Genomic DNA, 23,579 nt, shown 5'->3' with positions numbered 1-23,579 from the left:
CATCTGTGCAGCCACCTGCTGAGCTACCCGCGCATCTGTTTGCTCCCGCTCTGCGGCCAACAGTACATCCATCTGTGCCTTGTGTTGTACTCTCTTAGCCCCAAGTGCTCTGTCAAGAAATTCTTGTGAGACCGCGGAGTGTCCGAGGTTCTATGCTTGTGCCTGTGATGATGTATAGTATGAGTGTATGCTGCCCCGCACAAGTAGAATATTCGGTCCAACCTATCAAACCCTACCAGCGTACTTAGGCTTATTTCCAATCACCTGGGCGTACGCGTCGTTCGGCACCCACCGTACCGACCCCTCTGTCACGCTCGACGATGTTGCAGGGTCAGTAGGTATTAGCTACGTACTCCATCCTCTCATGCATGTTACATTAATTATTGGTGCGTCATACAACTATTAATCGTAAATAAATTAGCACACACATATATAAGCAAAACAACATATGAAAGGTAAGTACCATACACATCTCTCCTTGATTATGTCATTTGGATATTTGCCATTTTGACACGTCAATAATTATTGGTGTGGCATTTACGCACGTCAATAATTATTGACGTGGCACGTCAAAAATTAATAATAAAAACTATGTGTTTTAAAAAAAAGATATATGTATAATGATTAATAATTAAAAATTAATAACAAAATTTAATTGCTGTGTATAATGATTATTTTAATTAATTAGATTGTTTCTGTAAGAGATATATATATTAAAACCCATAAAAATTTTATAAAATTTGTAAAATTTAATGGGTTTGAATTTTAGGCTTATAATTTATTAAGGCCTTTCACAATACGAAAACTTGACATGCATTGATTATTAATTTTTACCACCAAATTAATCCTACTTATGTAATTAGACATTTCATAGCTAGGGTACATATAGGTGTTTAAATAATTAGCGAGCTTCAAACCTAGCTAGCTAGTTCCAACTATATATACCTATATACAAATACGTATGTAGTATATCTGTATATATCGAGTACTTAATTAGTTGGACACAGTACTACAAATTAATCATGTTATATATATATATATATATATCAAAAAATTAAGTGATTTAAGAGCCACTTTTTATTTATTTATTTATTTTTAAAAATTAAATATTTAATTAGTTGCTAGGTTTTATAAAACCTAACTACTAATTAAATAATTAGCTAGGTTAACTTAACTAACTACTAATTAAATAATTAACTTACCATAATTAACCTACCTTAAATTAATCAGCCCTTTTCATGTGGCACGTCAAAAATTTCTTGATCACAAAAATATGTTGAGGGTGTAAATATAAATCTGAATTTGTTGAGTATGATGACCTTTGTTTACATAGTGACGTTGCTCAATGTTTAAGACTTGATAATATTCTATCATATTGATTGTTTGTTTTATCATTTGCAGCTAGTGGCTATAGAGAGTATGCTATTGATATCAATAATGACTTGGATTGAGCAAATGGTTGGCCATTCACACTTGGTGAACATAAGTTGTTTTGTTGATGTAATTGTATTTGTGATAATTTTCTTGATGTGGTTAGATATATAGTTATATATATGTCTTGTGATAACAAAGATAGTTTTATTGTGTCTTGAAAATTGTGTCTTGAAGTTGGTTTTGTTGATAGTTTGTTAGATGTACATGGAACTTGTATGTTTGTGATTGACGTTGATGGATATGTATTATGTTATTTGCATGGATTGATGGATAGTTCTTTTGTAGTACATATGTAAATTGTATATCAGGTTAAATCTGAAATTCGGGTAGAACCCCCAAAAAATTCAAAAAAAAATATAGGGGAGAGGCAAAAAATTAACATTTAAAAATTACCAATTTTTTTGGCGTGTCAAGTTATGATACATCACAATTTAGTGACGTGTCATAACGTTTGACACGTCAAAAAATTTCTAACTATTACTGGTGTGGCAATTGTGGCACGTCAAAATTTTTTTTGACGTGTCAGTACTACTACAATAATTTTTTTGACGTGGCAATATTGCCACATCAATAATTTTTTTTGACATGGCATTAGTGCCACATCAAAAAAATTCTTGACGTGATACTACCGACACGTCAAAAAAATTTCTAACATGCCACTACTGCCATGTCAGTAATATTTATTGACATGTTATTTTCTAGCACCTCAGAAATTTTTTGACATGTTAGAAAATGACACGTCAAAAAAATGTTTTGACGCGCTACTTTTTGACACGTCACAAATTATTGACGTGTCAAATAGTGACACGTCAAAAAATTCCTGTTTTTGACACCCATAATTTTAATGCCCAACACAAGTCAATAAAGTTTAGTGACGTGTCAAGCCACCTAACACGTCAAAAACACCCTGTCAAAAAAAAAATCCATTTTTTGTAGTGAGCTGGGAATCTATCTTTGGTCAAGCTAGCCGACACAAAATATCCTTCTTCAAACTCCACAATAGTTTGAGGAGGTAAAGTTCATTTTTTTTTCCATAAAAATATTTGATCTCGTATAAATTTTTCTTTGCTAACAAAAAAACTATTTATTTAAATCCTATTTTATCCCTTGCCCCAACCAAGAAAAATCCGTGATTGCATTCACAAAGCATTGCATCCTCATCAAAAGAATCTCTCGCGAGCAAGGACTAAAGACATCATATGTCTGGTCATGATGTGACTTAACATTACAGGATCCAATTTATATACTGTTATTAAAATAACAGTATGTATGTTGTAGTTTAAACAACGGTTAAGAATGAATCTCTCAAAATCTTTCTTTATTTTCCCTCTCCTATTAAAAGCTTTTACAAGTAAATCAACTTTGAGATTCAATCTTAATCGTTGCTTACACTAAAATAACAGCATGTAAGTCAAATCCAGACATTGAATGTCTTAATCCAATGTCTTTAACGTGACCCAATTTTGCGAGAAGCTAATTTGATGTATTCTTCAATTGAGAATTTATCTTTGGTGAAGAAGGTCGACGCAAAATATCCTTCTTCAAATTTCACAGTAGTTTGAGGAGGTAAAGTTCTTTTTTTTTTCTTATAATTTTTCTTTGCTAACAAAAAACCTATTTATGTAAGTCCCATTTTATCCCTTGGCCCAACCAAGAAAAATCCAAGATCGCATTCACAAAACATAAGTATTCACCAGACAATTTATAGCACAAGTACTTATTGATATATATAAAAAGGGAATTTTATAGCCCTAGCTTAAGTACACACAGAGACAACAGTATGATGGAATACTTCTGTTTGTGTATTACAATTATATGTATACAAATGACAGAGCTCTTCTGAAAAGTTCATCAAGAAAATTGAACCAATCTTTAATGAAGATTGAGTTCACTTGAGATGAAACTCAACTTGAAATTGAACTAATCTTTATAATCTCAAATCAAGCTATTTTATGACTTTCTCATTTTTTATTTTTTCCCATTTCCTTTCTCAAATATCTTGCAATGAGCTTGACCAATCTTGTTATACAATATGCCCTAGTATATGAGACTGTCCATTCTTGCCTTTATAAAGAGGCACTACAGTGCAAGGGGAAAATTAGCCTCGGGCATGCCATCTGACAATGAATAACAGGATCCAAAGGTTGCAGAATTACCCCATGATCTATATACATCGTCTACATCAAACCAGGGTCAGTCACAACCATGATGAAGAGGCAAGGCCATTTCCAACTAGGGGATTGTCATCTTCAACTACTTCGACGGGGTTCTTTTCTGCCCAAACAGCTGCGTCTTTATATCCAACCTCAAAGAGTTGGTCAAGAACATAATCTTCTGCAGGCTCAAGTGCCCAATTGAAAAGCTGAAATTTTTTGGGAATAGAATGTTCATTGGCTTATCCTCAAAGAAATTGGAGAATTCAATCAAAGGCCTACAAGATTACCTCTCGGGGACTGGCCCTATTTTCCGGATTCAAGTCTGGGCTGATCCCGATCCCTTGCAATCCCAATCGACTGGCTGGAAAAGCACAAATACGAACCTGCAAAACAACAAGGCTTAGTTACATACTACCTCCAGGAGGAACATCATACATGTGCTTGCGCAGATGTACCTTGTTTAGTTTCCATAATATATATATATATTTTTTTATAAGTAATAATGTATTAAAAAACGCAAAGGGGCGCAACCCAAGAACACAGGGAATATACAAGAGAGCAACTAAACAGGAGAGAAAGAAAAAGAGAACATAAAGAGAAAATCAGGAAAATTGATCACTAAAGGAGCAAGCCAGCCGGTAGTCAATGTGAAAAGCGTGTACAAAAAGAAATGAACAAGGTCCTCAAGGTTCCTCGACAAATCCTCGAAGCATCTCGCATTCTTTTCCTTCCAAAGGCACCATAAAAGACAAAGGGGAGCCATTTTCCATACCACGGCACTACGGGTTCTTTTGCCCGACCACCAACTAGCAAACATCGCCTTGACGCTTCTAGGCATAACCCAACTCATGTTGAAACGAGAGAAGATAACATCCTACAACTTGCGCGCAACCCCACAATGAAGAAAGAGATGATCCATAGACTCCCTATCCGATTCACACATATAGCATCGATTAATCACAACAATACCTCTTTTCCGAATATTATCCAAAGTGAGAGATTTCTCAAGGGCGGCCGACCACGCAAGAAACGCCACTCTCAAAGGAGCCTTGGTGCGCCAAATACTTTTCCAAGGGAAGTAGTTGGACTCTTTAAAGGCAAGCGTCCTATAAAAAGAGCGTACCTCAAACTTCCCTTTTCTCGAAGGGATCCACCACATCCGGTCCTCCCCTTCCCCACAAATCGATGACGAATACAAGAACGAGAAGAAAGAGGCTAAAACCATCTCCTCCCAATCATGAATTCTACGAGTAAAAGTAACATTCCAGTGGACCATCCCATTTACACACTCCCGGATATCCGCAATGGAAGCATCTTATTGCTAGCAATATTAAAAAGGCCAGGAAAAGCATCCTTGAGGGACATCTCGCCACACCATAAATCCTCCCAAAATTTGACTTTCCCCGCCAAACCAGGATCCAATTTGAAGTGGCACTGAAACGACCTCCAACCCCTACAAATGTGTTTCCATAACCTCACCCCATGTGTTCCACAGGGGATTTAGAACGCCAACCACCCCAATGCACCCATACTTTGCCACCAAGATACTTCTCCACCAAGCTTCTTCGTCATTTGCAAATCTCCATAACCATTTCCCCAAAAGAGCTTGATTAAAAAGACGCAAGCTCCGAATCCCTAGACCACCCTCAACAATCGGAGAACAAACCTCGTGCCAATTGGAACTTAGGCTCGTCCTTAACAACCCCCCCCCCCAAAATAAAAAATCCCGTTGAATCTTCTCAATGCGATTTGCCACGGAAATAGGGATGGGAAAAAGGGACAAAAGATAGGTGGGAAGATTGGATAAGGTGCTCTTGATGAGAGTGAGCCTCGCTCCCTTGGACAAATATGAGCGCTTTCAAGGGGCCAACCTTCTAGCAATTTTCTCCAACATGTCATCCCAAATAGCCAAAAGCTTGAACGAAGCCCTTAGTGGAAGACCCAGATACTTCAAGGGCAAAGAACTAGTGCCACAACCCAGAATACCAGCGAACTCACCCGTCTCAACCGAACCTCCGACAGGGACCAAAACAGATTTGGCCCGATTTACTTTTAACCCTAAAACCGCCTCGAAGCCAATAATGAGGGCTTTAATAAATCTAACTTGATTAGGAGCAGCCCCACAAAAAACCAACGTATCATCAGCAAAAAGAAGATGAGAAACAATTACCCACTCAGGCTCTCTTGCACCCACATAGAAGCCGTTAAAGAAACCCCTACTAATAGAAGCATTAATCATCCTACTGAACACCTCCATGACCATAATGAACAAAAAAGGCGAAAGGGGGTCACCTTGTCTTACCCCACGCGAACTCTCAAAGAAACCGGAAGGAGAGCCATTGATCAACACTGAGAACCGCACCGACGAGATACAATGTTCAATCCATGAGCACCATTTCTCACCAAAACTGCACCTTGATAAGTAGAGTAAAAACTTTCAGTTTATGCGATCATAAGCCTTCTCCATATCCAACATACACAAGAGGCCGGGATCCCCAGATCTGAAACCGCTGTCCAGGTATTCATTGGCAATAAGCACCGAATCCAAAATATGTCTACCTTTGACAAAGGCGTTCTACGGGTTGGGAATGACCCGATTCATGACTCCCCTCATTCTATTGGCTAAAACCTTCGCAATAATCTTATAGATCCCCCCCCCACAAGGCTCATTGGGCGGAAATCCTTCAGATCGAAAGCCCCATGCGACTTCGGAATAAGAGCAATAAACGTAGCATCGAGGCTTTTTTCAAATTTATCTCGATCATAGAATTCCGCAAAAACAGCCATGATGTCCTTTTTGATCACCTCCCAGCAATCCTGTAAGAAAGCCCTAGAAAAGCCATCCGGGCCTAAAGCCTTGTCCCTATCCATTTTTTAACCACCTCCCTTTCCTCGAAAGGAGCTTCTAGACTAGAAGACTTATCCACCTCCAACATATCGAAATGAAGATTATCCAACCTCAGTCTCCAACTAAGAGTCTCTGTGAAGAGCGTTTCATAAAAGCGAGTGATATGATTACTAATAGCCTCTTGATCAGAAGTAGTAGTGCCATGAATGTTCAAAGACTCGACATAATTCTGTCTTCGGTTGGCATTAGCAGTCCGATGGAAGAATTTTGTACACTTGTCACCCTCTTTCAACCAACGGATCCTAAATTTTTGCCTCCAACTAATTCCTTCTTGAAGGAGGGAGAGTTCTAACTCACTTGCGAGCACCCTTTTCCTCTCAATCTCTTCCGTGGATAAACCTCTCTCTTCCTCCACCCTATCCAAAGCTTTAAGATCTTCCATACGAGCCTTAATACAAACCCCCACGTTGCCAAAATCTTGAGCATTAAATCTTCTAATATCCCACTTTAGAGCTTGCATCTTTTTAGAAAGAATGAAACTCAAGAGTACCCTGAAAATGATACGAGTCCCACCAACTACGCACTTTATCCACAAAACCCTCCACTTTGAGCCACATATTCTCAAATTTGAAAGGCCTTTTGCCTCCCGAGTAAGAATTGCAATCCAAAATATGCTCGGAGCAAACCCGAAGCATCCTATTTTGACGCAAGTCCGAATGGCAGGCTTCCCAATCCGGGGAGACAAGAAAGCAGTCAAGCCTAGACCAAGAAATATTATTTGACCAAGTAGAAATCCCCCCCACTAAGGGAAGGTCCATGAGACCCTGCTCCGAGATGAACTCACCAAAATTCCTCATTGCCGACCGTGAATGAGCTCCCCTCGACCTTTCACTAGGATAGAGAGTGACATTGAAATCCCCACCGATACACCATGGCACGTCCCAGCAACTCATGACCCCTGCCAGCTCCTCCCAAAGAAAACGCCTAGAGTTTACTCTGTTAGGACCATACACCCCCGCAAACGCCCACGCAAAGCCATCCTCAACATTCTTGAAAGAGCAAGTTGCCACATAACTTCCCAACACTATATCTATCTTCTCAACAGCCCTCTTGTCCCACATGAGCAAAATACCCCCCGAAGCCCCAATTGAAGGAACATAGCACCACTCCACATACAAGCAACCCCATAAACTCCTCACTAAGTTATATGAAATAAAATCCATCTTCGTCTCTTGGAAACAAATTACATCTGCCTTCCAACTTCTAAGCAAATTCCTAACCCTCAACCTCTTATCCCTCTCATTCAATCCTCTCACATTCCATGAAAGAATCTTGAGCTTCATGATTTAACTCCACTGGCCCTCCCCTTGTTCTTGTCCCTTGACGAATACTCCACAAAATTAACAGAAGACTACAAATTATAAAACTCCCTCTTACCTTTTTTAACTGCAGGAGTACACTCTTCCCTTTCCAATTCGTTGCCTTTGTTGTCGGCCATAAGTAACCCAATGGTCTCCTCAAGCTTTCCTTCTTCTCCATCACAAGATAGGCCAACTTCCTTGCATGCCTTAATGATAAAGACCCTCTCTTGCTCCTCCAATGGCTCCTCATGTAAAGAGTCTGGGACAAAAGACTCCTGGGAAATAGAACCCTCCACTGCTATAGAAACTCCACCCAAATTATCAACCTGTGGTGTGCATATCCCCGGCTCCTTACCCAGAATACCCAACACAGAAACACCTAGAGACTGGTCAACGGGGTTGCTCCCCAGAAAATCTTCCCTCCCGGACTCCTCACAGTCACCGGCAGCAGACCCAGAGAAAACCGGTGCACCCACTTGCCCAGCTTCTTGCCCAAAATCCCCGAGCCAGAAACTCTTGACCCACTCTTTAGAGAGCACTGATCAATATGGCCGAGCTCCAGAGGAGAGAAGCATCAAAATCAAGAGGGACAACCTGCAACTTACCCAGAAAGCCCGGAGTAGAATCCATCCTCGGTCTCGCCTGAACAGTGAAATCCACTGTCGAAACCTCACCTTGAGCGCCAACGCTTGCCGGAATCATCGTCATCGGCCCCTTGCCAGCCGAATCTACCCTCATCGGCGCCTCTGCCATGGCCGTAGTCTCGATCTGCCTGTGGGGATCAGCCAGCCCCTTGCCCGTCGACGCTACCCTCAACGGCTCCTCTATTGCGGCCACGGTCTCGATCGACAAGTGGAAAGCAGCGCAAACAACCCTGGCAACGTGGAGCGAACGCTCTGGAATATCGTCGACGCCCACCAGAGCTTTGGGACCGCCCTCCAACGATTCCAACGCACCTACCGGCTCCGCCCAGCACACGAGCACTCCCCTATCTCCACTGTACTCGTCCCAAGCTCCACCGCCTTAAACTCTTGAATAAGCAAGGCCTTACTAGCAGGGCCATTGACGAGCCCATTTTCCAAATTGGGCCGAGCGCCCTTTTTCCTAAAATAAGTCTTAACAGCTTTCCCGGGCTTTTCACAAAACCATTTGGGCCGCACCATAAAGGCTTTCTTGTGCTGGACTACCCCGAGATTGATTACATTCTTTCTTGCCGATCCACAATGACAAACCTCATCAGCCTTGGGAACAGAAGTCTGACATTCAAGATTATTAATTGCTGCATCCAGCCTCTCCATACCCACGTCAATCTCGCCTTTTAACCTGCTCAACAACTCCTTGGCATTAATGAGCTCGACCTTCACACGCAAGAAAGACTGCACATCATGGCAGCCATTCCCCTCCCGTCCCTTCACGTGATCAGCTCCAAAATTCGATGCTAGCTGCTTACCGTGGGATAGAAACTGTTCGCCGGAGTTGGTGAACAGCTCGCTGGATCCCTACTAACGTCACCCGAAGACACCCCTTCCTTTGGGTAGAGCAATCCCGCCACACCTGGAGAAAAAGTCTTCCTCGGACCCTCCACACTACCACCGGCAGTCCACACCGGGACGTTAACCTGTTTCGAGTCCCCCACTAACTTGGCAGAAACTTGTTCTTGCTTGTCCCACTCTGTAGAGGCCTCTTTCAACTACCTTGGCACCCTGGCTATCGGTTCAAAGAAAGAACTAAAACAGTCCTCTGCCGGCTGCAGCGACAACCCCACCGCCTCCGCATAGCTCCTCCTACCCACCCCTTCCTTATCCTTGACCCCCTCCCTGACCTCCCTAACCCCTCTGGCCTCACAAAGAGAAGACTTTGCCAGGCGAACCTCCATGATAAAACGATCCCAGCCTTGTCCATAACGACCTTCTGGAATGATAATCGATCCACACCTTTGCCTTCCATCAAATTCTTCTACTGTCAAAAAACGTCCATGTCTATTGAAACATTTCTGTGCAATAACCCATGGGAACCCTGCTCTGGATTGATCCCAAAAAACCTCAAAAGTCTCCACTACCGCCAAGTCCTCCACTATGCGCACCAACCACACTAACTCATCCCTCTTCAAGAAAATGGACTTAAGTTTCCTGTTGCTCCTTTCAAGTATCCTCACCCCTGATGCCCCTCCCTTAATCAGCACATCAAACACTTTAGACTCTACAGACCACCTTCTCAAGCCAGCCATGACGGAAAAAAAAAAAAAAAATTATTTTAGTGTCATAAATTCAACAAGCAGAAAAACAGGAATACTGATGCTGCAAGCTTCCATAATATTTTAAAGACCCGAATTCATAATATTATCATTACAAAACTAATTTGAATGACTACCTGATTTTTGGACTTTAAAAAGATTCATCCATGACATAGGATGTGAACACATTAAACTTATTGAATGCCAGAGCATACTATAGATAAATGTGTTCATGCTCATTTGACATTCTTTTGAGACTTAGCAAAAAAACATTCTTTTGAGGAGAAAATAAATTCAATCTCATTACCACAAAGAGTCTAAAAACACTACAAAATAATGTCATAAGTATATTTTGAGATGCCCAAACGCCCCCTTAAATCATTGCTTTCGAATTTAAAAGAACTTCCAGAGAAAAGTCTTCACATGATAGATTAAGAGACAAAATCAAGCAATGAATGTTTCACAGTTTGGCATAATTAGCACACACCAGTCATAAAATTTAAAAAAGAGAAGAAAAAAATAAGATCAGTGGCAGAAGCAGGCAACACACACTAAGCTGACAATAAATTATTCAGGACCTCCAGAAAAACAATCCCAATAAGGAATCTCTGCAACTGTCATACATTTTTCACAAACATTACTCTGCTGCTACTTAGAAAATAAATTAACTCAAATACCACATAAGTAATATATGCAATAAGCTACAATTTATAAGGCTTCCCTATATACTAAGTATCAGGTTTTACAAAATTGGAAAAAAACTGAGTCACTACAAATACCGTCTGTGCAGCAGAGGTTGGTGGCATAAACAACGTCAAACCACCATCAATACAAAGTCTATTCCGAAACAATGTAGCTGGCCTTGGTGCAAGATATCTGCACTGAAATATATTTTCAGTTCTACTTATGTACTAATACAGTAGAAACAATTTGCAAAGCAAAATGGTATATTGACTAATCACCCTGGAATAAAAGAAGAAGTGAAAACCGCATTGATGAGATCTTCCTTGGAATCATACTGATCGACCAATAAACCCCTAGGTCTCCAGAGAATCTGGGTTACAGCAACTGTAACAAAAGAGACCATAATAAGGAGTGGCACATTGAAGTGAATTGAAAAGTAAGTTGTTCTAAATGAGCAAAAGCAATCTAATCAATCTTAGAAGGCCTGCTATATATAGATAAAAAGCAGGTGCTCTATGATGTGATGAAAAGCCTTATGAACCAAAAGCTTTAAAAAGGCATTATAGAGGCACCTCTGAGGCTAAAGGAACAGCAAAGACCTCCCCCCAGGTTTTCCATCATTTAAGACACCCAACCCTCCCAGTAAAACATGTATGATTAAAGTAATCTATCAGACAATTTTATGCTTAATCACAATTTATCCACTAATTTATGCTCACATTGTTCAAAATATTTTTCGATGACCAAACTACTGCTTATTGTGTTATGCATAAGGAAAATTTGACCTCTCTCTATCACTTGCAGCCTCCCTCCACCCCTTCCTCTGAACTTAATATTCCTTCGAAGTCAAACTTACAATTTTTAACATTAAAAAATACCTATTGGATAATCACCATGTTAATTTTTAATGGATAATCTGTTTTTTGGCTACGTAAAAAGCTACACTAGACAGAAAACTTCAAACTAGAGGCCAGCCTCTTGATTTGAAAATGATCAATACAAATACTTCTAAAGGATTCTTACATACATAATTTGTTACTTTGGAGAAGGCCCAAAAGGCGGATATGGTGAAAGATTTGGAGAACACCTTGTTGTGTGAAGAAATTCATTGGCGCCAAAAATCGAGAGCTTTGTGGCTCAAGGAGGGAGACCGCAATACTCGTTTATTTCATAAAATGGCTAACTCTCATCGCAGGTATAATCGTGTGGAAGTGCTTCGTATTAACGGCGTTTTATCCGATGATCCGGCTGAGGTAAAAGATCACATTGTGAGGTATTATCAAAGCTTATACTCGGAACAAAGCACATGGCGACCTAGAATGGACAACCAGCCTTTTTTGTCCATTGATGAGGAGGATAAAAGGTGGTTAGAAAGAGATTTTGAGGAAAAGGAAGTTTGGGAGGTGGTTAAAGGTATGGATGGTGATATGGCTCCGAGTCTGGATGGCTTCTCCATGGCTTTTTTTCAAGCTTGTTGGGGTGTTATTAAGAATGATGTTATGGCTGTTTTTGCCGAGTTCCATCGTAGACGACAGCTGGAGAAAAGCTTGAATGCAACTTTTATTTCCTTGATCCCAAAAAAGGCAGAAGCGGTGGAGATGAAGGACTTTCAGCCCATTAGCTTGGTGGGAGGGGTGTACAAAATTGTATCTAAGGTTCTTGCCAACAGGATGAGAACTGTGTTGGGTAAGATCATATCATATTCTCAAAATGCTTTTATTGGGGGTCGTCAAATCCTAGATTCGGTTCTTATTGCAAATGAATGTGTGGATAGTTGCATGAAGTCAAGGGTGCCAGGTGTTCTTTGCAAATTAGATTTGGAGAAAGCCTACGACCATGTTAATTGGGACTTTGTGTTGTATTTGCTGCATAGATGTGGTTTTGGCGAGAGGTGGAGGGCTTGGATAGAGTGGTATATTACGTCGGTAAGATTTTCCATTCTTGTGAATGGTTCTCCGGAAGGCTTCTTTAATAGCTCGAGGGGAATTCGGCAAGGGGACCCGCTTTCTCCGTTACTTTTTGTGCTTGTTATGGAGACATTGAGTAAGATAGTGAATGCGACGGTTGACTTAGGCTTTTTGACTGGCTTCTTGGTGGGAAATAGGGTATTATCGGAGTTGGTGGTCTCTCACTCTTTATTTGCTTATGACACCTTGATTTTTTGTGAAGCTTCGATCGAGCAAATCCGGTATGTGCGGCTCATTCTTTTATGTTTTGAAGCTGTTTCGGGTTTGAGAGTGAATCTTGGAAAGTCTAAAATTGTGGCTATTGGGGAGGTGGAGAACATTGAGGGTTTAGCTGATTTCCTTGGGTGTAGTGTTGCCGATTTGCCTATGAAGTATTTGGGTCTCCCTCTTGGGGCGGCGCATAAGGATACAGCTATGTGGAATGATGTGATCGAAAAGATTGAGCGTCAGATGGCAGATTAGAAGAGAATGTATCTCTCTAAAGGAGGTCGTTTAACTCTCATTAAGAGTACGCTCTCTAATCTACCGACTTACTTTTTGTCCCTATTTCCGATCCCTATAAGTGTAGCTAAAAGACTTGAGAAAGTTCAAAGAGATTTCTTATGGGGAGGGATGGGAGACGAGCCTAAGATGCATCTTGTAAATTGGAATCAAGTCTGTCGTCCTCTTCGGTACGGCGAGCTTGGCATTCGAAAGTTGCATCAGTTCAATCAAGCTCTCCTAGGTAAATGGCTTTGGAGATATGCGAATGAGAGTGAGGCTTTGTGGTATAAGGTTATCAAATCTAAGTATAGAGATCAGGATGGTGGGTGGTGCACAAAGAAGGTCTCGGGTTCCCATGGTGTGTGCTTATGGAAGCACATTTGTCAAGGCTGGGATTTTTTTGCCAAAGGCATCCGTTTTGAGGTGGGGGTGGGTTCGAAAGTTCGTTTTTGGCATGATATTTGGTGTGGGGATTCCGCTTTGAAGCATGCGGAGGAGTGGGGTGGTCGAGTGGAATGTCATTTTTGTGCGGCCCGTACAGGACTGGGAGATGGATTTGATTTATGCTTTCTTGGACCGGTTGTACTCTTGCAAGATATCCACAGGTTCTGTGGATCGTATTCGATGGTCATCGTCTAAGAAAGGCAAGTTCGAGGTTAAGTCACTTTTCAAGGCCTTGTCTAATTTAGATCATGAGGTGTTTCCTTGGAAGAGCATTTGGCGTACTAAGGTGCCTATGCGAGTGGCTTTTTTCGGGTGAACCGCGGCCTTAGGCAAGATTTTGACTCACGACACCCTGCAGAAGAGGAACCTAGTGATAGTGGAGTGGTGTTGTATGTGCAAGAAGAATGGAGAGTCAGTCGATCATCTTCTTCTCCATTGTGAGATCGCGAGCATTCTTTGGCATACTATTTTTGATCGATTTGGGTTGCATTAGGTCATGCCTTGCAAAGTGAGGGGCTTGTTCGATTGTTGGTGGTCGGAAGGACGTTCCCGAAGCGCGGTAGTGTGGAAGATGATCCCTCTGTGTCTCATGTGGTGTATTTGGAATGAAAGGAAGCTAGATGCTTTGAGAACTCCACTAGGACCATAGAGGAATTGACTCATTTCTTCTTCTTTACTTTGTATTCCTGGACAGCCGCTTGGCTTGCTCCTATAGGGATTAGTTTCTCTGATTTCCTTTTTCATTTTTCTCCCTCTTAGGCGCTCTCGTTTATACTTCCCGTGTACGTGGGTTGCGCCCCTCTGCGCTTTTTGTATCATTATTACTTATCAAAAAAAAAAAAAAGTTCTTGACCCTTTAAAATGTTCTTCCAAAATTTTGAAAAGACCTTTGATATCACTTTGTTGTTTTTTCTTTTGTTAAGGTAATCACAATATCAATTAAAAGCATAAGATGCCCCCATGTAAAGATAGCACATTTTTACTTTAATTTCCTAAGCAATTAAGCATGTAATTCATTATACAAGCCACTCATAAGAGGATCCAATCATATAAATCTATGCTAGGAAAACAGCATGGTAAATTTCTGACTCTTGATCTGTATTCATATTATCCTATATAGCTTGTATTTCTTTTCCTTAGAAGGGGTTGGTGGAAGGAAAGAAAAACTTGCAAACTTTTGCATATGTTCTTCTGTTCCTTTTTATCAGGGAAGTTTACCAAATCAATGCAAGGTATATAAGAAAATCAAGGAAAAAAAAAAGCGACCAGCATTATCAAGTTCCCTAGTGTTATCCAGGCAACAATATACGAGCAAAATCTCCAGCTGTAACCCACATTTCATTGCCTTGTTTCTATATAGACTGCATTTAATTTTGTCTATTTTTTCAATTACAAAAATATAGACAAGAAGAAAACTATTATGCAAATGGGCAATCAACCTTTAAGATAGGCAAAATTCGGGATGAGTATTAACTTACGAAATTCTGGATGTCAAAACGATACAACACTAACAGTAAACCATCAAGTCGCCAATATTACAGAATAAATAAAAACAAATAAAAGACAAAATAGAAAGAAAAGAACCAAGAAGAAGAAGAAGAAGAAGCGCACACATACAATTGGTAGACATACTGGCATAATTCAGAACATGTCAAAAGTAGGGTTCAAGCTACAAATATTTGAAAGCATCTTTTGCTATTAATATTGATTTCCTCGTAGACATGACCTCAAAATCACTAGGATTTAGATAATCCATAACCACTACAGACATACATTTACATATATGCACATTCATACATATACTCAACCATACAACTAAAAAGAATTAGCCACCAGCAAAACTTTCTAAACACATACCATAATATGCACATTTAAGGAAGCAGAACCATTCTTACCACGAACCCTACCACTGGACCTAATATGAACATCATCTGGCAGAAACTTGTCAAGAACATCCCGAAGAACAGCCTATACAAAGAGACATTGGAAAAAATTAAGACAAAGTTTGAGCAAAACTTTATATGGGAAATTAAGTTGGCTCTCTCATTTCCATAGCGCTGCTAGTTTAAGAGCTTTAGAATTCACAAACTTCCAAAAATCAATATTGTTGGTATAATTGACTTTCTTAATTCCATATTTATCAATACAAAATGTTTGAAAAGGTTTGATCTTGAGGTTTGCTTCCTTCAAGGTCCAAGATTTAACACCTCATAGGTGCAAACAATTCCTTGGAGCCACACCCCCAAATAAAAAGCTAGCGACTTAACTAGTTCCGTATAGGGAAACTTCCGAGGGTACGGTGCATGGGACCACGGTTTACACTGCAGGAGTGGATCCGAAGGGCCCTGCCTTGGAGAGGTTCCCCGACATTAAAAAAAAAAAAAAAATGTTTGAAAAATGACAAAATGAGTGGGCCTTAACTATCAGTTTTGTGATTTCTATATAATTTGAAACAATACCAAGTTTTTTAGCTTTTTCAAATGACCATAACATGCAACAAATTGAAGATCATATAAAGGACAAGATTCCACTTCGCAAGAAGCAAAATCCATACTACTTATTGTATCATGATAAACCATAGACCCAAATTTTGAGCTGACATGTTTGAATTGATGAACTTCTATTCTACCCTCTTTATCCTAGATTCTTCATTAAATCTCCATCTTAGATTAGGGTTTTACATATATAATCGGAATTGCCATTTGCAAACTCATGGTAAGAAAAGTAAAGGATAGCATTGAGAGATTTCTAATACTTAAAGGACCAAATAGAAATAATCAATAGCTCAGGAACGAAATTGGAATCTGACAGAGTGCAGGGACTAAAATCATATTTTGACCCAAAAATATATACAAAATCCATTCAACTTTAATACAGTACTTTCCTTTTTGGAGAACTTATGTACCTATAACATACTCAACTAACTAACGTTTTTGGAAAAAAGTTGTAAGATACCAAAAAAAAAAAAAAGCAGTTAATACGGGCTCACCAGACAAACCTTGTCATAAAAAGATCATAATGACTAAAAACAAAAATGATTCACAATGTTTATTCTCAAGACAAAACTTTCACTACTGGATGTAGCAGGACTTGTTCTACAACTGCATATTTTACACTAATTAATTTCATAAATTGATCATAATACTGCAGAAAAAAAAAAAGTAAATATAATATAATGATACTGTCCAAGATATGAACAAGCCTAATACAAACAAACATGGCCTAAAGTTCTATACCAGTGAAGGTGCGGGAAAGGCTTGAACACCACTACTGTCTACTGATGTAGACTCTCATTTGATCAATAGAAAAGAGTAGACAGTATCAATCAGATATGAAGAGACTCAAGTTCCACTACAAAGAGAGAGATCAATTTTGGATCACACGCGCTGAAAGTGTTAAGAATTATGTTAATTACTGATCTAGACAACCATTCACCACTATTCTTCAAACGTGAATATATTAAAATAGTACTCAACCTAGAAATATCAGTACAGAATAATATATTCTTTGCACAACTGAAGAAAAGACATACCCCAAGCCGAAATGCCGTCCCTCTATTCCGGCAATCTTCAGCCAGTATTTTGGTAGCTTTCAATGCCTCTTCCATACTGGCTCCAGAGGCAACTACCGCACAGACTATCGCACCCGCTGAGGAACCAGCTAATGGTGTGGTTTCCTGTATCAGAATATATAGAATAGTTATGAATGCTATGGCTTGAGCTAAAGATTAGATTGTTCATTTGCTAATGAAATAGCGAACAACTGACCAACAAGCTAAAGTCGGAGTAAATATCAAAAACAAAATGGAAAAGATAATAATAAGAAAAGAAAAAAGAAAGAAACAGAAGCTATCAGTGTTAACTGGTATTTTGCACACAAAGGTTGAATAAAAAAAACATGAGTGTTACTACCAGTAAAATGATTTTGATTTAACTTTACTCCAGATCAAGCAAGGGGGGATGCTTTTAAAAGAAACGAACCAAAACACAAGACCAGCAAGATATAGTAACTTTCAGGACCCAAACTGTATTCGCTATCAAAAAGCAAAACACAAGGACACTCTAATCTCGTCACTAGTATATTCCAACCTCTCAACAAATATACAATTATCTTTGAACGCATTGATATAGATGCCCACTTCTGCTTTGAAACTTACATATACCATCAACAAAGGGGAGCTATTTTAAATTAACAGAAATGGGTTATATCCATTTCAGCAAAAATTGAAAGAACCTATTCTAGAATCACAAAAACCAATACAAATGAGCCTTTGTACTAGAAAAAGCCTTAAGGGAACAAAGCTTTCTTCTTTTTCTTTTTTCTTTTTTTTTCTTTTTTTTTTTGGCACCTCATGGTTGAAATCACACAAAAGAGAACTGTCCATTCGTTTTTTTGCAATGAATTTTAAAATCACAAGAGGTGGAAATTCTTCAAAAATTCAAATTCAACCGTTCCAAAGTTGTTTACAAAAATATAGTGGGAAAAACAACAACCTTGATATAACCCTTCTCAATGAGAAACTGAGCGACCCCAAGATGGTAGGGAAACAAAAGGCCAGCGGCGGAGAAGCTGAACCCGGGGCTGGTAACGACACGGCGTCGGCGCTCGGCCTCCACATCCTTGACGCGCTGCTCCCATATCACCTGGGGCTCAGCCTCGTCCTTCACCACCGCCCCAATCCTCTCATCGTCCGGCCCAGAGTCGTCGAACATCACCACCGAGCCCATCTCGCCGTTGGGGCCTCTCCTGGGCCTCTTGACGAAGAGCCGCGAGGCCAGGCCCAGGAAGAGCTCCCCAGTAGCCACCGCAAACGATTTCTTGTCGGAGGTGGAGTTGTCGGTGCTGCAGGATAGGGTTTGGGTGCGCCGAGGGAGGGTGTAGCGGCGGGTGAGATTAGGGTAGGCAGGGAACGAGGAGTGAGAGTGGGAGAGAAAGAGAGAGGAGTGGGAGAGAGCCATGAATGGAGAAGAACAAGCTCTGACTGGTTTCCCGTTCAAATGCATTTCTCTATTTTTTTTCTTTTTGTTTTCAAGTAAAGCTTGTTTGTATTGCCGGGAGGGAGGGAGGCGGTTGGAATGGTGTGATTGTTTTGTTCGGTTTTCGGCAATTGCAAACAATAATAATAAATGTGGAATGATAGGACCCAACTTTTTTGCCTAATAAAAGTTTAACTTTTACCTTATTTATTTTTAAAAAATAAAATAAGATAAAAAATAGAAAAAATGTTTGAAGCAACCCTATCTATTTTTTGTCTTTCTTTTATTTGGTATTTTTTTTTAAATGAAAAATGGTATTTTTTTTCATAATAATGTCATTTTTTTTAAGAAAATGTCATTATTATGAAGAAAAATACCATTTTTTATTTTTTAAAAAATACTAAATAAAAGAAAGGCCAAAAATAGATAGGGTTGCTTTAGACATTTTTTCCATTTTCCATTTTGTTTTTTTTAGAAAAAAAAAGAAGGTAAAAGTTGGACTTTTGTTGGGCAAAAAAGTTGGGCCTTTAGCATTTCTCATAATAAATGGAGGTGTGATATGATGTGCTCAGGTGGAGTTTATAGACAGCTGTTTCTAGTAAATATTTTTGTTGTGAATTTTTTTTTTTTTTTTTATTAGTAATAAGAAGTGATTACTGTCATATAAAAGTGAAATAAGACGTTTGTTTTTGTGAAAAAATAAATAAATAAAAAAGATTTTTGAAACGGTTTTTTTTATAAGGAGTGAAAATAATAGGAGGGGAAAAGGCGGAGTTTGCCAAATCGGTTGTATTTAAAAACATTATTAACTTTGATGATTATTTAAAATTGAGTGTAGAATTAGGGTTTTTAAATGAGCCATGCTAAGACTTGGCTTAGCTCAATTGAACTCTATTTATTCGAGTAATAAATGAGTTTGAACACAAAAATTAGCTCAAATTAAACGATACATGCTCATATAAACTCAGCTCGACTCAAATAATGCTCTTGAGCATGACTTGTATAATTTCAACACTACTCACGACTCATTTAGCTCAAAAGCTCTTTCGTGTGTATATATATACACACATATTTAAGTAACCTATATAATATTATATTTTTATTAGTGCACACATATATATACCCAAGCATATACAAATATAAGATTGAGGTGTATATCATATTAACGAGTAGTGATTTCAAGGACACTGGTGTGCTTGAATAGTAAGCATGCCGATGTTAAAATATTATTATTATTATTATTATTATTATTATTATTGTTCAAATATTATTTTAATAATATTTTAACACTGGCGTGCAGTGGTGTGCTAAAAATCACTACTCCATATTAACATATTAAATAGTAAATACTAACTATAGTTAAGAGTTAACAAAATTGTTAATACTATTATCTAGTTCTAGCATATTTAATTATATAACTATATGTTAATAATTAATGTGTTAGTCTATGTTAACTATAGTTATAACTATGTTATATAATATGATGACATATGGTTAAATAGTTAACTAACATATTTAATGGTTTGTATATAACTATATGACAATATTGAGTAGTTAGTATATAAGTCTATAACTATATACATAAACATAATATATGATATGTCACACATTGTTAATTATAGTTATATACTATACTTATGCCATTAATTAATTAGTTCTTTATAGTATACTAAACTTACTACTTGTTCACATTATACATATACTATACTCTATTCTCTTTAATCATTTTAGATTTTATAAATTGGCCCAAAACTTTCTTTTATGTTTTGGGGACCGTAGGTAGCTCGTACTTAGGTCTTCGGTTGATGAAGAGTTGAAGAACTAGAAGAAGCTATTAAAAGAAGACAAGTACAGAGTTGGGTGTCTAGACAGAAAGAAGAGAAGTCTAGACGGTATACTGCAGAGGTCATTACATAAAGTGATCGTTACCAGAGGAGTTCAAACTGTCAGATTTTGTGACTTGTTTTCACAAGTCTTATCGTGGGCCCCACAGTAGTATGGCATCCCATACTCTTTGTCTTGTTTTTTTTCTCTCCCACACGTCTCTCTTTCTCTCCATCTATTGAGCTTCTTCTAGAAGCTTTGAGAAAAGGCTAGCTTTGTTTTATTTGAAGCCATTCAGTCATCAAGAAGGAGAGGAGGGCAGCAGCAACTTAAGCAAGAAAAAGAGAGAAAGAAGAAAAGAAGAAAAGAAAGAGTTGCCGAGAGAGAGGGACTTGTGTTGCAAAGAGAAGAAGGGATACACCATTTTTTTTCCTTCATTTTGATCTCACTTTTGGAGTGCTTAAAGCTTAGAGAATTTTAGAGAATATTTTTCTCTTTTGTATCTAATTCTCTTTTGAGTGAGATTGGGGTGTATTGGGGCTTTTGGGTTTGAGTGGTTTTGTTTGTACTACTCTTTGTACTCCACTCTTTTGTTAGTGAATTTCTCCTGGATCGTCTCCGCCAGTGGATGTAGGCTTGTTAAGCCGAACCACTTAAATCTTGGTGTCTTGTGTGGTTGTGTGATTTTTCTATTCTGCACTTTTCTACTTCTTTGGTGATCTTGGAATTTGCATTTGTCACAACAAACTGGTATCAGAGCTCGGGTATTTATTTTGCGGGATGGCTACTGCAAAATTTGAAGTAGAGAAGTTTGATGGTCAGAATAGTTTCAGCCTTTGGCGCATCAAGATGCGAGCTTTGTTACGACAACAAGGCTTGGCGAAGATTTTGGATGGCGAGGTGTCATCAACATCATCAACGGAGGAAACGAAGGAACTTGAAGAAAAAGCCCACGGTGCAATTTTGTTGTCTCTTTCAAATGGAGTTTTAAGAGAAGTTGCCGATGAAGAAACGGCCGCTGGACTTTGGAAGAAGCTGGAGAGCTTGTACATGAAGAAATCCCTCACAAACCGATTGTATTTGAAGCAACGGTTATATACCCTCAAGATGAAAGAAGGTATGCCTCTTTGTGATCATCTTGATGACTTTAATAGAATTATTTTGGATCTGAAAAATATTGATATTAAAGTAGATGATGAGGATCAAGCCTTGATTTTGTTATGTTCACTACCGGATGCCTTTGATAATTTTGTTAATTCAATGTTGTACGGTAGAGATACTATCTCCTTAGCTGATGTTAAATCTGCTTTAAATTCTATGGAGTTTAGGATAAGATTGAATAGTAAAGGTAGTGATAATCAGGCAGAGGGTTTATTTGTTAAGGGTCGTTCAGAAAATTCTTCTAATTTTAGAGGTCGATCCAATGAGAGGGATTCGGGTAAAAGTAAATCAAGAGGCCGATCACAGTCCAGGTCAAAGAAGAAAGTAAAGTGTTACTATTGTAAAAGGTATGGGCATTATAAATCCGAGTATCCGAAGTTGAAAAATAAAGAGGAAGGTGACAGGCAAAGTTCCTCTTCTGTGGCTGGTGTTGTCGAAAGAAATTCTAAAGGTTCAAACCTTGTCCTTGCAGTTACCATTTCTAATGATCGTTCTAACAACAAGTGGGTCCTTGATACTGCTTGTACATTTCATATGTCCCCTAAAAGGGATTGGTTTACTACCTATGATTCAGTCAATGGTGGTTCAGTCTTGATGGGAAATAATGTCGCCTGCAAGATTGTTGGTATTGGTACAATCAGAATTAGGATGCATGATGGGATTGTGAGGACTTTGACGAATGTTCGACATATACCAGATTTGAAGAAAAATCTTATTTCATTGGGCACTTTGGACTCCCTTGGATACAAGTATTCCGGTGGAGGTGGAGTCATTCGGGTTAGCAAAGGCTCATTGGTTATAATGAAAGGTAACAAGGTTGATGGCCTCTACTTTCTTCAAGGTAGTACGGTAACAGGTTCAGCTGCTGTGTCTTCTTCAGATGATCCAGATTCAGACACTACCCGATTATGGCATATGCGGTTGGGTCATATGAGTGAGAGGGGTATGACAATCCTGAGCAAGCGAGGTTTGCTTTGTGACCAGAAAACAGGATCTCTTGACTTTTGTGAGCATTGTGTGTTCGGGAAGCAGTGCAGAGTCAAGTTCAGTACAGGCATCCACAGAACAAATGGTACATTGGATTATATCCATTCAGATCTATGGGGTCCCTCTCAGGTTCCATCAAAGGGTGGTGCTCGATACTTTGTTACATTTATTGATGATTATTCGAGAAAAGTCTGGGTGTATTTTTTGAAGAAGAAAAGTGATGTGTTTGTCACTTTCAAGCAATGGAAGACATTAATTGAGAATCAGACTGGGAAGAAAATCAAGCGACTCAGAACAGACAACGGCATGGAATTTTGTAGTGGTGAATTTAATAAATTCTGCAAGGATGAAGGCATCGCTAGACATCGCATAGTTAGTCATACTCTACAGCAAAATGGAGTTGCTGAGCGGATGAACAGGACTCTCTTGGAGAGAGCGCGTTGCTTACTTTCAAATGCTGGGTTGTCTAGAGATTTTTGGGCTGAGGCGGTCAATACTGCTTACTATTTGGTCAACTGTTCTCTATCAACAGCCATTGATTGTAAAACTCCTTATGAGGTATGGTCTGGTACTCCTGCTGATTATTCTTTTTTAAAAACTTTTGGTTGTCCTGCTTATTGTCATGTGAATGATGGTAAGCATGAACCTAGGTCAAAGAAATGTATATTTCTAGGCTATGCGGATGGGGTGAAGGGATATAGATTGTGGTGTTCTGATCCTAAATCACCTAAGTTTATAGTCAGTAGAGATGTTGTATTTGATGAATCTGCCATGCTTTACCCGAGAAAGGAGTCTATTGTCTCTGCAGGAAAGGAGCAGGGTTCTAACAAGGAGGTGGAGCTTCAGGTGGAGGCTTCACAGAGGGTGCGAGATAACACTCAAGATCAGCCTGTTACAGATGTTCATGATTCCAGTTCTGATGATGATGATCCACAAGAAGAGCAAGAGACCAGTATTGCGGCTGGTAGACAGAGGAGGCAGATTAGGCCACCTCAGAGATATGGCTATGCAGATTTGGTAG

General features: G+C 39.1%; 1 protein-coding gene across 1 annotated transcript; it reads right to left on the bottom strand.

Annotated features, from left to right (window-relative positions):
- Window positions 1-3,215: 3,215 nt before the first annotated feature.
- On the bottom strand, window positions 3,216-18,722 carry LOC132185442 (uncharacterized). Its single transcript, XM_059599218.1, has 7 exons — window positions 18,104-18,722; window positions 17,143-17,286; window positions 15,506-15,578; window positions 10,995-11,100; window positions 10,812-10,908; window positions 3,878-3,973; window positions 3,216-3,796 (listed from the first exon to the last, which is right to left on the bottom strand). Exons 1-7 carry the CDS (start codon window positions 18,611-18,613, stop codon window positions 3,632-3,634), a joined length of 1,191 nt encoding a protein of 396 aa, XP_059455201.1. The 5' UTR covers window positions 18,614-18,722; the 3' UTR covers window positions 3,216-3,631.
- Between the last annotated feature and the right edge of the window lie 4,857 nt (window positions 18,723-23,579).

This window comes from Corylus avellana, chromosome ca1, assembly GCF_901000735.1.
Source record: "Corylus avellana chromosome ca1, CavTom2PMs-1.0".
Taxonomy (NCBI): Eukaryota; Viridiplantae; Streptophyta; class Magnoliopsida; order Fagales; family Betulaceae; genus Corylus; species Corylus avellana.
The sequence above is the reverse complement of the archived record's forward strand: the minus strand, read 5'-3'. Positions and strand labels throughout refer to the sequence as shown.